The sequence below is a fragment of the Apiospora hydei genome, assembly GCF_038363865.1.
Source record: "Apiospora hydei strain CBS 114990 chromosome Unknown utg000006l_segment0_segment0, whole genome shotgun sequence".
NCBI lineage: Eukaryota > Fungi > Ascomycota > Sordariomycetes > Amphisphaeriales > Apiosporaceae > Apiospora > Apiospora hydei.
The window spans coordinates 1,501,251-1,516,772 of NW_027117365.1; the positions used below are offsets into that span (position 1 = coordinate 1,501,251).

Genomic DNA, 15,522 nt, shown 5'->3' on the forward strand with positions numbered 1-15,522 from the left:
CCACATAGCATCCATCCTACAGTATCGCGTGCAGAAAGCAAGTCAGAGATGCATGGGCACAAGCCACGGCAGGGGTCACACATGGTAACGGCCTAAAATGAGCCAGGGTTCAACGTGTCGAAAGGCATCTTCACGCCCTGGTTGAACATAGCACCTAACCTAGCCAGGGGCCATGACAGGCAGGCAAGGAGAAGCCTGTGGTGTGGAGAAGTGGTCGAGGTTACTGGAGCCAATCTCGAAGAGGAATAGGGAATATATTATAATATATCAATGGAATGGGGAAGTGGAGAATCGTCGCGGAAGACAACACCTCCCACTACATACATACTTACTAATAAAGCGTAAATACATAGCAGCGGCAACTGTCAAGTTTCAAGCACGGTGGTGTGGTTCGGGACTGCAAGAAACCACCAACCCACCTACGAATGGGCTGTAGGTGGGTTGGCTGACGTCTGGTCTCAGCCTACAGTGAAGCTAGATACCTGTCTGTAAGTAAGTACTTGAGAGTTAGGTAGGTACATGGTGGAAGAGAGCCCCTCACTTCAACAATTGATGTTCTGCTCAGGCGGGCCAAGCCGAGAAACTCCTCTGTCCGTCCTCCCATACCAAGCTTTTACTAGTAAAGGGGAAACTACCTACCGTAGAAGCAGAATCAATAATAAGCTAAATTCGAGGGGGAAAGAAAAAGGGAAGGAGATAGTCTTGAGTACATCAATTGATACAAGTCAGCCAGCCTTGATCAACCTCTCCTCTTGCTAACTTGGTAAAGTACTTACTTAGGCAAGAGGTATATACACATCTTTTGGGTAATCAGGTAAATGGGGCTTTCCCTCTCAGGAAATTGCCTAGGTTAGGGAACTAACTCACTGACCTCGTTGAATATCCTATTAGTGATACAAGAGAAACGGCGCCAGGTTGGAAGCCCCTCACCTCCTTGATTACATACTTCAGATACTCACATACAACCTGAGTATGTAGCCACACGCACCGTTTGGCCTTCGCACCAGCCAATCGCTGCCGAGGACGCCCAAGCACTCACCGGTGTGACTTGAAATCCTGCGCGCCTTACCCGAGCCGGAATGGGACAGCTTTGTCGACTCAGACGTTGAGTCGTTGACACGGTGTCGCTTCCATCAACCTTAAATCATGAAGGCGAAGCTTTGAGGCGACAGAGCCTCGGCCTCGCCTTCGACTAAAAGCCTTCCCCCGGTGCATAACTGCACCTGATGTGGCCCGCCCAGAGCGCCTAGCAAAAGAGGGATGGAGCCGGACGTTGGGAGCTCCTGCCACTCGGAAACGGCCCTGGAGTTTATCGGATGCTCTTGCAAGTTCAGGCTCACTAGCGGCCCAACTTCGCCTGAGACCATCAGCCGTCCATCCAACTACCTGCCTTAGGCTACCTACCATGTGCTATGCTATGTGATGCCCGGGGGAGGGGGAGGGGGTGGCTTCAACGAGCGACAGCCTTCGGTCGAGGACACGCATACCTACCATAATGAAGCTTGCCCATCGAGGTTCGTACCACCTACTTTGCTTTTGTTCTTCACCCACGCTCGGTCGATGACTGGCTTGCAGCTCTGCATCTAGAATGCTGTTGGGGGCAGCCGCTCGGTGGGGGACTTGGACGTTGAGACTTCAGCCCTGCTTGGTCTTAAACCCCCCAGCGGTGGTGCATTGAAAAGTTGATGGCCAGCAATCTGTGTTGTTGCGCCGGGTACCGGTTCCAAGTACCAGAGTATTCCCATCGGATTTCCATTGACGGTAGCTGGCCACCAAACCCGATGTCCTTCTGTTGGCCAGGAATCTCCCAGGGCAATCGGGCCCTGTTTCTCTCGACAGGGCGGCTGCCACAGCAGTCGACCAAGCGAAAACCGTCATTTGTGATCAATGACTCGATATGCAACCAGCCAAGGGCTTTTTCAGGTTACGCAAGGCTTCCAGCACCTGCGCCAAAAGCTGCAGCTTCCCGAACCGCCCTGGCCAGTCTAGAGAGCCTGGCTTGCTGTTGTTCCCGCGGAACTCGGTGAGCCCAAAACACTGCAAATTACGAAACAGCAAGTGACCAAACTATACATGAGACAGATGAGACGTGCTCCGGTATGCATACAGGAACCGTCGAAGTTTTGGGCGGCTCACTTTGCATAGCGACAAGGTCGTCCCTCTCTACTCTTCAAAGGCCCTTCCGGTGCTGTACATATAGCTTCGAGAAAGCAGCTGGACCTCACCTCCGACCAACCCCCCGAATGTCATAATCAAGCCAGGCGATGATTACGTGTCCACTCGAGCTGCAGGGTGACGGAGGCAATGCTCACTAGTAAACTGTAAATCTTGACCGACTTGCTCTGGAGTGATGGAGTCTGAAGCGAAGAAGCCAATGAGTTGCTGACAGCATAGTGCAACAGGCTGGGCCATGACCACACAGAGGTTTGAGAGGTGATCGATCTGTTAATTCCGGCACGGCTCTGCTGTAGTGGTACTGAGGGTCATACCCGAAGTACATCCTTTTCTGCAAGGAGAGGCGTTCTCATTGGCATCTGCTGGCCGCGGTCGAGGTGATTGAGGGCCCCTGCAATTAAAGCTCCGTGGCCAATGGCAGCAGGTCATCTCAAGTCATGCATGCAGCAAGTCCATAGCAAAGGAACAAACACCTGCCCTTCTTTCCGACCATCAGCCAAGGAAAGCCGTGGGCTTTCACTTATCGTCGCGCCCTCTACGTGCCGGCAGCATGTTTCTCGCCGTCGACTGGGCTGGCAGTTCGAGTTTGAGACCCGCATGCAAGCTGGTTGGCATTGCCAGAAGCCTCTGCACCGCAATGCGCGACGAGAAGTGGAAGTGCCCTGTATCCCATCTGCCGGCATCTGGTCTCTGGAAATCAGGCCATATGCCTCAACCTGAAGCGTTGATTTCCTAGCACTGTTTCTCAAGATCTCAACCCACAGGGGCTAGCGCTCTTTCAGACCTCACTTTCCGCATCTGTTCGCTTCCCATTTCCGAATCCGGCAGGGTCTCATTCTCCATCAATATCTCCAGCTCAGATACTCCGGAGGAGAATCATCTCGGGCTGACGTCCACTTGCCCCAAAATGCGCTTTCTTCGTCTACACTTCTGGGGCAAAAGGACATTGCAGGGACATGCAATCGATCGCCCTCCAACCTGGATGACCAGGAATTAAAAGGGCCGATCAGTTTGTAGATTCATCAGCTGGGGCCTGGTTGAGGTATCGCGATCAGGCCTGGCGGCGAGTTTAACCACCACGCCGAAGGACCAACCCTAGATTTGTAGGCATGGCGAGGAAACAATGTGCTGGATATGCGTTCAAAAACACGTTGAGGTGTTTTTCTGCGTGCCGTCGAATGCATTTGCATTTCAAAGGGTCTCCCCTCGAGCCTAGATGATGGTGTCGACCACCTGACCAACATTATCGTAGTCCCAATGCCCGGTTGATTCAACTTTCTAGCTTCCATTCAGGGGGAGAGGACGCGTCAGGCCTCCCATTTTCTTACGACATGTCCCATCTAGCCTTTCTAAAAAAAGACTTGAAATCGACCAAACACGCAAGTTTCCGTGAGCTGGGTCGTTCTTATGCAGACAGCTTCATCACGCCCAAGGGTAGAAAACAGCCCGCGAACGACGTATCCGCCAAAAGACCAGTCAGTTGATTTTGCTTGGGAAGTCAACGACGATGGCAATCAGGCATTCGCGAATATTTCTCCTGTTTCGAGTTCTATCTCTGATATAGTCTCGGAAATGTAAGTGTCCTCATTCGGGATGGCCCGACCTAGGATGCAAGGAGAGACTGCGCCATGTGCTCTAGGTGTCTATCAGAACCTGGAAAGTTCCTTACAGATACGCTGGCAGCGCCATGTCTCATAGCACCTGGCTGTTCTGCTCGGTCAATGAGCCACCCCGATGCCTAGGAGAGATCTCAGCTCATCTATACGCTACAAGACAAGTCTGCATCGCAGACAGGGCTATGCTTGGTTCAATAGCCGCCTTGAGCAGGCTCTTTGAACAGGCTCCCCAACGAGTGGTATGTAAGCCAGTGTGGTCGGACTTTCAAAGATGTACGGGATGACCCCGGAGTCCGGTCTGCAGCAAGCAAGCAAGCAAGGCGATTTTGCACCCTGGACGAGGCAATCCTGGCTTACTCAGACCGGTGTTCCCCCGCTCGATGTTCAGTAATCATCCAGTCTAGTCCTATCGATGATCGATGATGAAGGGCGGGGGTGAGTACGGAACTGTTGTATTTGTTTGGGCTACTCCTCTATCGCTGGGGCAGATACCCTCCAGGAGACAAGGAGATGACATGGCCAGTCCAAATCCGGCTCGAGAACACACGCCTATCAACCCCGACGTGTTAGGGTCCCCCAGGTTACACCAACATGACCCTGCGGGTCGTTCGTTCTGGCTTGACACAAGCACACACGCGCACGCACAAAAAACGGCATGCATGGCAGACAGCTTCTTTTGTTTCTGCCAAGAGAACACCACGATGTAGGACGTAGATCTGCCCAACGTCGAAATGGTTAACGGAGAGCCACATAGGGGGAAAGCAATGGGGATATAGATGTATCCCGTCAACCCGGTAAATGGACATACCTAGGTAGCTGATGATGACAGAAAGCCTGCTTCGGAAGCCGCTAAACAATGATCAAGAATTGCCGACGAGCCCCCAACTCCCCAACTTCCCGTCCGTCCTAGCCGCATCACTTGATGGGAATTTTGCCGAAGAAGCACCATCATAAACGTTCTAACGCTGCTGCCATCACATCCCGAAACCTTGTCATAGAAGAAGCCCCTTAGTCCCCCTGACCATGCTGCCGACATCACCAATCCTTCTCTCCGGTAAGCGACGGGCCAGCCCCCTTAGTCGCAACGATGGCGGCGGCCGACCTCTTTCATCATGATGACGAGAACTCTTTCTCTTCTCAAAAGGGACCCATGGGGCTAAAGAGGAACGTGATACAGTGCACGAAGTACCAAACGGAAGAAAGATACTGTCCTCTCTGTCCCACCAACATGACAAGCCTGGTCAGTCTACGACCCACCCAGCGCATTCCACGAAGCAATCGCAGCGTCCGGTTCGGGGTTTCCATCGAGCTCAGGAACATGTACTGGTATTAGTGACACTACCTCACTCGCTACTCTGGGGAAGGGGGGCGTGTAAAGCAACAACGGCATGAATGAGATGGACCTCTTGGGCATTTCCTCATCAACCCATCAACAGCAGCCCCTCATTTACTCCTCCTGTCGATCTACGGTGGTACCGAAACCAACAAAAAGCAGCAACAACGGTCCAGCGAGAGAGCAGCATGCCTCCTCCCTCCCCAGTTTTCCCGCCAACCAACGAACAACCTCAGCGGGGGCGCGACCAAACGGAACTGTGCGTGCGCTACAAGGCGCGCGCTACTCGCTACTCGCTACTGCTGGCTGTTTATTTATTGGGGACTATGTGTACAAGAGAGAAAGAAGTAGAAGCAGGAAGCGGACGGTGCGTGTAAGCGTGTGTGTCTCGGGAAGATGACGCGGTCCCGAAGAGAAGGGGAGGGGGAAAAAAGAACTAAGGGGATAGCAAACAAAGACAAGGCCCTTCTCGCTCAGTGGACGGGTAGACGCCGAAACAGCAAAGACCTCCCTCGCTTGCTCCCTCGCTCACACACACACTCTCTCTCTTCCTCTAACAAATAAAGAAACCTGCAAGAAGGAGTTTGCGAGGAGTCGAGCTAGAGAACGTAAAATGATTGGTCGACCGAGAGAAGCATTCCCTCTTCTCTTGGCGAGCCACCCGATGCTTGTTTACCATCTCTTCTCTTGCGTTCTTCTTCTTGCAGCGAAGAGTTGGGTTGGAGAGGTGTGGGAATCCGGCAATGCCGCCCGCCCCATCTTGCCCTCGATGAAGTTTGACTGACTGAGGCTCGGGACTTGCAATCATCTGCGCTGGTCAAAGACAGGGCTACAAGCGCCGCCCTAGCCAAGTATACCGTAATACTCTAGCATGCCTGAACGGTAGTCTACCTCTGATATTCGTCCATCCATGTTTGACTGCACTGCAAGTCGGTTCGGACAATATGCCGCTCGTGGCGCGGCCCATGATTTGCCATGCATCTATTGTATGGCGAGGCTGGCATACTGAGCGTATCCTTTTGAATGATGGACTCGGGCCTCCTGTCCTCCCCCGACTACTACTAGATCATAGATCACCTCGAGGCCAGAGACCTGGTTGAAGGACACACCGACTGGAGCCACTATGCCGTCCTCAACATGAACATGATCATTCATTATTTGCCTTCGAGATGCGATTGCCTCTTAAAGTAACCATAACATAAACGTGTTAACGGTTATCTGGAATATGACTGTTTGTATTGTTTAATATGCCTATTTATCTGTTCGATTGCGTGAAGAAACATTATGCTTTTATCTCCTTCTATCCTGTATACTCTAGAGTGCTTTATAATGTGAATACAATTGTGGTGTTTTCCCAGTGTCTATACCTCTATAATTCCCAGTAGAACCATGTCAGCTCGGCCTACAAGGAGGCTTGGCTGGCCATGAGGCCGCCTACCACAGTGAAGGACAGGATCGGTGATATGAGGTATGATATCTGCGAGTTGGCTCGTTAGAAACAGCGCCCCGCGCACAGAATAGGGTAGTGTTTTCGTTTTATTGTTAAACTTACCGTAAGCAGCTTCGCAATGGAAGCCTCCTCGCCCTCGTCGGCGCCGCTTACCTGGACCATGGCGATCAACTTGGTCGCCGGTGGGCCCACGGGCATGAGCATCATGGCGAACCGGAGCATGGGGTCGTCCCCAAGCAAACTCGTATGGGACGCGAGCCCGTAGACGATTCCTATCGACACGCCAGTCCAAAGGATAAACCGCACAAACAAGATGAAGCATAGCGTGGCCTTTGGGAGCTTTGAGTCGGTCTTGTTGGCCTGGCCCTGGCCATTCCTGCTGCTGCCGCTGCTCTTCGTCTTCTGGAGGGACGAGTATAGCGACACGCCCGCAAGCAGGACGGGTACGGGAACGAATACGCTACCAATCCTTTTCAGGGGCGAAGTGAGCCAAGCGGTCAAGATGCCGCCCTCAGCCGGGTCGTCGAAGAAGGCGCGATGCAGGGCCGGCACCATACCGATGGTGGCGCCGAGGAGGGCGCCGAGGAGCGGCGCGTTGAAGAAGTCGGAAGCGAGGGTGAGCCACCACCGGGCGTGCGGGCCGATCTTGGCCCACTGCTTGCGGGTGACTAGAGTCACCCGCCTCCTCGGCGGCCTGCTTAAGGGGGCGTCGGATCCCGAGGCCCTGGCCGCCTTCTTGGACAGGAAGATGGACGTGCTCGACGAGGGTGAGGAGGAGAACGGGTTCACGGAGCGTAGCGCGTCGGCTGGGTGCAGGAGCGCGCTCTCTTCGTTTGGCAGCGTGTCCCCCTCGTTGGGGTCATCGTCTCCGCCGCCGTCCATGTCCTTGCCCTCGTGTTCTTCTGGGGCGTGTTCCGTGTCGATTAGACGCGGGCCCACCGCAAAGGTCAGGCAATTCGAAACGGTCGAAAAGACGAGCAAGTAAGCCTCTGCGTGCTCTAAGGCCTGGCTGGCAGACTCGCCGCCGCCGCCGGTGGCCGAAGTCAGCAGTTTGAGGACACCGGAGTCGGCCAGCGCCCCGATCAGCAACAGCGGGTAGCTCGTCGAGTTATTGAACATGACGGCGACGATGGTCCAGTCTGGCATGTCGAGCACGTGGTGCGCGAACAGGCCGATCAGGAACGACAGCAGGTGGCATGCCAGCGCCCAGAGCAAGACGATGCCATACCGGCCCGCCGAGCCAGGCTCCAAGTCGGACCCAACCTTGGTGAGGAGCAGCGCCGGCAGAAAGATGCGCACGCACAACTTGGACAGCGGCTTCGAGTTATGGGCATCAAGAATCTTGCATCGTGCCGTGACGACACCACAGGCGATGATGACCAGGACCGAAAGACTGGCTTGAATGGCCCCGACAAAGGACTCGTGCAGTCCGCTTGGTGCCATTGTAGTCTTTGATTGGAAGGCCCCGTGATTTCGGATGTTGGATGGCCTTCAGTAGTGGTCGGTTGATGTTCAGGTTGAATTTGGTGACCGTGTCTGTAGTGGTAGGTATGAAATATACCTATCTAGTCTATCTGGTGGATCGTCACGTCCCCCTAGCCTTTACGTCATCGATACCGCTAAGGCGCACGATAGTTACGATCTAGTTTATTGTCCAAGTAATCAAGCACCTTAACAAATGAGTTCTCAATTGAATTCAGAATGGCAGCATCTTTTCCGGATCACTCCCCACTACTACCTATATTTTGAACATAAATCCATGTAGTTGCTGTATCGCCATGGGTGGTGGTTGCCCTAGAGGATTTACCGATGTTGAATGGGCACTATACTATATTCAAGAAACGGCCAACAAATTTTGCAATGCCTCGAGGCTTCCAGTTTGATACCAGAGTCCGAGATCCAAGAGATGGCTTGTTTTCTTTTCTCTCACAAAGTTTGGTGGCAATGAACTCAAGGCAGCACGTATCCTTCATGCCGAGTTTCCGTAGATCATCAATATCTCCAGATGGCGTCGGCCATCTTGACAACCTGTCCCATCTCGGTGACGTCGTGCACCCTCACAATGTCAGCACCGCCCTGAACTGCAGCCGCTACCGTTGTGGCCGTGCCGAAAATGCGGTCCATTGGCTGTGGGACCCCAGTGATCTTTCCGATGAAGCTCTTCCGGCTTGAGCCCAGCAACCACGGGAACCCTTCAAGTCCGGGCCAGCTTCGTAGTTCGTCGAAATGCCGCAAGATGTGGAGATTCTGCTCGCCCACCTTGGCAAATCCCAGACCGGGGTCCAGAATGATGCGCCATCTCCGGATTCCAGCTGCCTCGGCTTCTGCAACCCGTTCCAAAAGCTCCCGGGCAATGGTTGGCACGATCCCATCCGGGTAGTCGTTCAGCTTACTCATGGTGCCGGGGTTCCCGCGCATATGCATCAGGCAGACCGTCTTCCCCAACTGTGCCATGGTAGAAAGCATACGGGGGTCGAGTTGCCCGGCTGAGATGTCGTTAACGATGTCCGCGCCTGCCTTGACAGCTGCCTCGGCGACACTCGCACGGTACGTATCAACACTGATTGCGACTTCGTGAGTCTCTGGTATACTGCGAATGAGCTCAATGACGGGAAGAACGCGACTAATTTCTTCTTCTGCGGTAATGTCGGGCGTGCCGGGTGAGCTTGATTGACCACCGATATCAATCATTGTTGCTCCTCCGCGAATGAACGCGAGGACGGTGTCTCTCAGCGAGTCCGGCGTGTGGACGCCTCCATCCGAGAATGAGTCAGGGGTAATGTTCAAGATGGCCATCACCTGCGTCTTCCTTGTCGCCTTGAGTGCCGTCAATGGTTTCACCGAGGAGCAGATCGGGGTCATGGTAGAGAGTGGCTCTTTCGACGGCGGGAGGTCATTGAGGAAGTCCTGTACCAGCCTCCAGGGCCTGTCTGGATAGAGAGCTTTCGTGGGGATAAGCTCGGCCAACGGTCGTAGTACAAAATCCCGCTCAGGGATGCCAATATGCGGAATCTTTAGCCTCTCATGGTCAACCTTCTCATTCTCATAGAGGAGAACATCCAAGTCAATGTTCCGCGGTCCCTTATCGATGAGCTTTTTGCGCCCCATCGATTTTTCAATATCTTGTAGTTGGTCCAGGAGGGGAAGCGGCTCAAGATCAGTCTCGACCTAGAGGGTTACTTATCTTTAGCCACGGCTGTCAAGGTTGGGCAGAGAAGGTCGTTGACGCACCTCGCAGGCTCCATTGACGAATCTATCTTGATCCAGGACGTACATAGGCTCGGTCTCCCACAGACTGCTGGTCCTTTTTACCTTGATGCCCCTGGCGTCGAGCTCCTTGCAGGCCTGCTCGATCATGGCCACGCGATCGCCCAGGTTACTTCCCAGGGCAATGTAGGCATTGCGCTTTGGAGTAGGCGCCAAACCAGCGGCGGCAGCACTGCAGGCGCAACCTCCAGACGAACAGCCATGGTTTCTCTGCGCACCCTGATCCATTGCGAGCTTGGCGAGGCGCACACCTGACGGGCGCGAGAACAAGCTGGGGGTTACAAGGGGTCTGGGTCTAAAGCGGCGCGAACAGGCGCTCCATGCTCGAGGAAACGCAGGAATCTTCATCAGAGTGCGGGTAATGAAACAGCCAGTGAGCCAACCCCTAGATGTCTACTGACTCGGAAGCAATGGCGTACGCTTCATGGGCATCGTAAGCACAATTGCATCTTGGGCGAAAAATTCGACGGTTGAGGGCCCTCTTTGGCACGGATGATTTTGGCGTGCATCCATGACGGTCCGAGTGTGGGGCGCTCATCGTTAGCAAAGAAAAAAGCTCCGTCCAGTGTTTTGGGTGCAGCTTCCAAATGCTCGATATGCTTACTTACTACCTAAAGTACCTACCTAGGATGTAGGTAGGTTGTCTAGGTCGTTAGGATGGATGTACATCTATGTCATAACGGCCCTGAGGCCGTTCTGCTTACCGTGTTGATGACTTTTGCGCGACAACTTTGATCAATTGGATCCATGGACGTCTTCAAGCCACCGAGAGCTGTCTGTAGTCTGCAGGAAACCAACCATCATCTCCGAGGAGCGCAATCGCATCACTTTATCGAATGAGATGTTTCAAAATATGGGCCGGTCTTAAGTTTACTCCCTTGAAGGTTTCCGCATTCGGGCCTGGGATTGCCAGACTGGCGTGGTACGAGACGCGGCATGCACCCTCACGGGCCTCACCCTCTTGGGCCTCGGCATTCTCGACGGCTGGGTGGGGGCTTTGAGCACTCCTCTGACCGGCTCTGGCCTGCGCTGCCGCCATCGCTAACCGCAAACAACGTTAGCCTGTGACGCCACTTGCATGATCCTCGGCCTACAGCACCAGCAGAAGCCTAGCCGACTAGGTCCCATCGACCTTCCCCAGATTCGACCTTCCCAAAGCCGTCTGTCTCCGCTGCATCGTTGGACCCGGAACCAAAGCCGCGAAGTCCATCCTTATATAGAGCCGGCCCCTATTCATTCCACCTGACATTCGGAGAGCCCATTTATCTTCTTTCAAACTTCTGCGCTTCGCTTTACCCAACCCGACCTGACCCATCTACGTACGACCTCTACATCCAAACCACCTACCACCTACCCTCGACAAAGTTAAACAGTTCCGGAAGGTCTTCCGCATATCTCAAGATGGCGTCTCCTCGTACGTCTTAGCTCCCACTCCTGTCGCGCAATCTGGGCATCCGCTAACCGCTGTTCGCAATGCAGAGAAGATTCGAACGGCCGTGACCGATCTTTTCAAGATCAACCACCCGATCCTCCTAGCCGGCATGAACGTCGCCGCAGGCCCCAAGCTGGCAGCCGCCGTCACCAACGCTGGTGGACTCGGTGTCATTGGTGGCATGAGTTACAGCCCCGAAATGTTGAAGGAGCAGATCGACGAGATGAAGTCATACATGAACGACAAGAATGCGCCATTTGGTATCGACCTGTTGCTGCCCCAGGTCGGCGGTAATGCGAGAAAAACAAAGTGCGCCGTACTACAACGTGCCGAAGAATACCAGGGGTGCTAACTTTTCTGTCTCCCAGCTACGATTACACAAAGGGCAAGCTCAACGAGCTCATCGACGTTATCATCGAGTCCGGCGCAAAGCTCTTCGTCTCTGCTGTTGGCGTGCCACCCAAGGCCGTCGTCGACCGTTTGCACAAGGCTGGCATCTACTATATGAACATGGTTGGACATCCTAAGCATGTGCAGAAATGTCTTGACATTGGGTGCGACATCATCTGCGCTCAAGGCGGTGAGGGCGGCGGCCACACTGGCGATGTCCCCACCACTGTCCTGATCCCGGCCTGCGTAGAGATTTGCAAGAAGTCCAAGAGCCCGTTGACGGGGAAGCCAGTCACTGTGGTTGCGGCAGGTGGTATCCACAACGGCAACATGCTTGCCGCTTCTCTCATGATGGGCGCCAGTGCCGTCTGGGTTGGTACCCGATTCATCCTTGCTGACGAGGCTGGTGCGCCCGAATCCCACAAGGAGGCTGTCAGGACCGCCAGCTTTGATGATACGGTCCGAACCCTCATCTTCACTGGGCGCCCGCTGCGGGTCCGAACAAACCCGTACATCGAGAATTGGGAGAACGAGCGGAGGGGTGAGATCAAGGAGCTGACGGCAAAGGGAATCCTGCCTTACGAGGCGGACCTCGAGAAGGTCATGAACGGCAGCGACGAAAAGCCCCCGGGTGTTGAGGAAGCAGCAGCCGAGAGCAGCGACGACGATGAGGTTGACGACCTGATGGAGCAGTTCCGGCCATACTTGATGGGCAAGTGCTCGGCTCTCGTTAACGAGCAAAAGAGCGCCAAAGCCATTGTGGATGAGTTCATTACTGATGCCACGGCAGCAATGAGCAAGGGCACCCAGATGCTGGCCAAACTGTAGGACTAGACGAACATTTGCAGGGCGGCAGATTCGGGCTTGGATTATTTATTACCTTGGTGCTTTAGCGCAGCAAATATGTTGAATGTTGTATATACATATCTTTTATTTAGTTACTTATCCAGACTGTACTGGATTGATGGGTTCTGCAGCCACAACTGTGAAGTCGCCACCTCAAAATCCCGAGTGGTCGTCGCGGAGGGGCACTTCTTAGCTCTTGCTACCATGGTATGGCACCTGTGCGTTTTAAAGAGGAACAAAGTGGGATATTATTGCATCATCTACGAGAACGCCCAACATGTACATCTACGACATTAGCTTTTACTTTTCCTTTGCTTATGAAACAGACAGCATTACGCATCGTCGATGACAGGAGCAAAAGTTCCTTCCTACCTAAGAGATCGCTTCCAGGTGCGACCCACTGATATACTCTACGTCATCATCAGCAAAGCCCCAACAAACACAAGCCAACCATAAAAGTCGTGAGATGCCGTCATGCCTACATTTATTTTGCAATGATCGAAATTTGATCTTCCTGAAGCTGTTTATTTCTCGAGATTCCCACAGACCTACATACTACCTCTACACCAAACCAACCCAGCCACTCACATCTTCAACATCACAATCAACATGGCCGCGACACACAACTTCGACGTCAACAACCTTTTCGGCGTCAAGGGTTATGTCGCCGTCATCACCGGAGGAGGCAGCGGCATTGGCCTCATGGCCGCGCAGGCCCTGGCACAGAACGGCGCCAAGGTGTACATCACGGGCCGTCGGATGGAGGCGCTGAAGTCGGCGGCTGAGAGCCATGCCCCGACGCAGGGCGAGGGCCAGATCATCCCCGCCGGACCCTGCGACGTGACCAAAAAGGACGAGCTCGAGAAGCTCGTGGCCGAGATCCAGGAGAAGGAGAAGTACATCCACCTGCTCATTTGCAACGCCGGCGTGTCGGGCCCCAAGGCGGAGCCCAAGTCCGAGGACGCCGAGGAGCTCAAGAAGCAGCTTTGGGAGAACGAGTCGGTCGAGCAGTGGGGCCAGACGTTCGAGGTCGATGTGACGTCGGTCTACTTCACGACGGTCGCCTTCCTGCCGCTGCTGCAGGCCGGCACGCGCCTCAAGGGCGGGCCCCTCGAGCCCTTCGCGCCCAGCGTGATTACCACCAGCTCCATGTCCGGCCTGATGCGCCACGCGCAGGGCCACTTCAGCTACAACGCCGCCAAGGGCGCCACGGTGCACCTCTCGAAGCTCATGTCGGCCGAGTTCCAGAAGGCCGGCATCCGCGTCAACTCGATTGCGCCCGGCTACTTCCCGTCGGAGATGACGGCCAAGGAGAGCGACGAGAACCAGAAGAGCCACCTCCCGCCCGAGAAGATCCAGGACAAGCAGCACGTCCCGCTCATGCGCGCCGGTCGCGAGGAGGAGATGGGCATGACGGTCCTCTATTTGGCCAAGAACCAGTACGTCAACGGCGAGATCATTGCTGTTGACGGTGGTGTGCTCAACGTACTGGCTGGCCGCTAAAGCACGGAACTACATTCGAGTTACGGAGTTATTAGATGAGAAAAAAGTGATATTGGACCAAGTTAAGGCGTTGGCTAGCGTTTTGAAGTTTGTTTGGCGGGAACACCCTGAAACGAGGGGATGATGAGTCACCATCGTGATGAGCTATACATTACCATAGATGTGCAAGGAGAATGAGAAGAAATCTGCCTACCATTGATCTATCTCTATTTGTGTGATAGGCTTCCCCCAATCTCCAAAATAATCAACCCGTGACTCTGCTTATCTCCGCTGACTCACTAACAGCGCTCTTCTATACTTCATTCATGATTCTAGGCTGCGTCAGGGGTACTCTATAATGCCCACTGGTAGTATGAAAAGGGGTGACTCTTTTCTCAGGCTTTCACTCTGTCGGTACGCATCGGTTAGGTTAACATCAATGCATCCTCTCCTCACGACCATCCAACCAACTAGTACAATTGACACACCGCACCGCCTGCATATACACACTGATTAGTTTCATCGTGTTCTCTGACACAGTAAGTCTAAAACTATAAGTATAGCACTCTACCTTGTCGCTAATTTCTTTCTTGCAGTAACGGCATTTGACAGTGTGCTTGATGATCGGCTCAGGGGAAATGCACTGGTAGACGCGAGCCAGAAGGTACAGCGACAACCCGACGCCGAGGAAATTGACGCATTTATTTATGAAGACGCTGCCAAGAAGATACAGTCAGTTCATGTGCTTCTCCTCCAGTACAGCCAAGAGTGGGGAGAGGGAGAGGGAGATGGAGAAGACGGCTTCGGCTCTTACCCATAGGCCAGGACCACGGCGCCGTCGAGCTGTGCTTGGGCTAACGTGGTGTAGCCGTCCAAGTCGCCGTACTTGGGACCGGCCTTGAGCACGGCGAACTTTTCGTCTATGTTGCGGTTGAGGGGCAGGATGACCGCGATGGGCGGAAGCAGGATATCGCTGACGAAGGAGGTGGTGAGCTCGGTGAAGGCCGACGCGAGGCTATATTATGATCGGCCAGTCTACCGGTCAGCAAACCCCCTCCTTAAGTTGTTGATGCTTATGAATAACATCATGATTTGATACGTTGCTATATCACTGCCAGCTATAGGAGCATGGCACCGGCCGGAAAGCAATTCCATTGGGTGGGGGAGCTATCGTCGAAATTTGGACGAATGGCAGGTAAGAACAGAGGAATACTAACATCAAACCGACTGCTATCTCCAATATGTTTCCATTGAAGGCAAAGTCTACGAAATCATGGAAAAGACGGCGGGCATGTTCCTCGCCTCGCTCGAGAAGCTGGGTGCGCTCATCGTCGTCCAAACGAGGCATTCTGTGTACCGAGGCCGTCGGATCGAATACAGGTATTTTCTCTCCGGACGAAACAACGACGCTCAAAAAGTCGACCAAGTCAGGTGCTCCGGCGAGAGCGAAGAAGACTCAAAGAATGAAGAGACTGTTTTTCTCCCGGCACGCCCAACGTCGCTTTTATCTGCCCGGCAGATTCCAGCGGTG

General features: G+C 53.9%; 5 protein-coding genes across 5 annotated transcripts; 2 read left to right on the forward strand and 3 right to left on the reverse strand.

Annotated features, from left to right (window-relative positions):
- Window positions 1-6,526: 6,526 nt before the first annotated feature.
- On the reverse strand, window positions 6,527-8,017 carry PG997_007668 (uncharacterized protein; the record flags this gene model as incomplete). The annotated part of the gene is made up of 2 exons (XM_066811983.1): window positions 6,527-6,601; window positions 6,677-8,017. The coding sequence occupies 2 exons, from the start codon at window positions 8,015-8,017 to the stop codon at window positions 6,527-6,529; spliced, it is 1,416 nt and encodes a 471-aa protein (XP_066667325.1).
- A 549-nt stretch (window positions 8,018-8,566) lies between these two features.
- Window positions 8,567-10,069, reverse strand: PG997_007669 (multifunctional folic acid synthesis protein; the record flags this gene model as incomplete). Its single annotated transcript, XM_066811984.1, has 2 exons — window positions 8,567-9,742; window positions 9,806-10,069. 2 exons carry the CDS (start codon window positions 10,067-10,069, stop codon window positions 8,567-8,569), a joined length of 1,440 nt encoding a protein of 479 aa, XP_066667326.1.
- A 1,173-nt stretch (window positions 10,070-11,242) lies between these two features.
- PG997_007670 (uncharacterized protein) lies at window positions 11,243-12,491 on the forward strand (the record flags this gene model as incomplete). The annotated part of the gene is made up of 3 exons (XM_066811985.1): window positions 11,243-11,255; window positions 11,321-11,582; window positions 11,642-12,491. The coding sequence occupies 3 exons, from the start codon at window positions 11,243-11,245 to the stop codon at window positions 12,489-12,491; spliced, it is 1,125 nt and encodes a 374-aa protein (XP_066667327.1).
- Window positions 12,492-13,118: 627 nt separating this feature from the next.
- PG997_007671 (uncharacterized protein) lies at window positions 13,119-14,012 on the forward strand (the record flags this gene model as incomplete). The annotated part of the gene is made up of 1 exon (XM_066811986.1): window positions 13,119-14,012. The coding sequence occupies one exon, from the start codon at window positions 13,119-13,121 to the stop codon at window positions 14,010-14,012; it is 894 nt and encodes a 297-aa protein (XP_066667328.1).
- Window positions 14,013-14,427: 415 nt separating this feature from the next.
- Window positions 14,428-15,339, reverse strand: PG997_007672 (gated mechanosensitive channel; the record flags this gene model as incomplete). Its single annotated transcript, XM_066811987.1, has 3 exons — window positions 14,428-14,707; window positions 14,806-15,006; window positions 15,209-15,339. 3 exons carry the CDS (start codon window positions 15,337-15,339, stop codon window positions 14,428-14,430), a joined length of 612 nt encoding a protein of 203 aa, XP_066667329.1.
- Window positions 15,340-15,522: the final 183 nt, after the last annotated feature.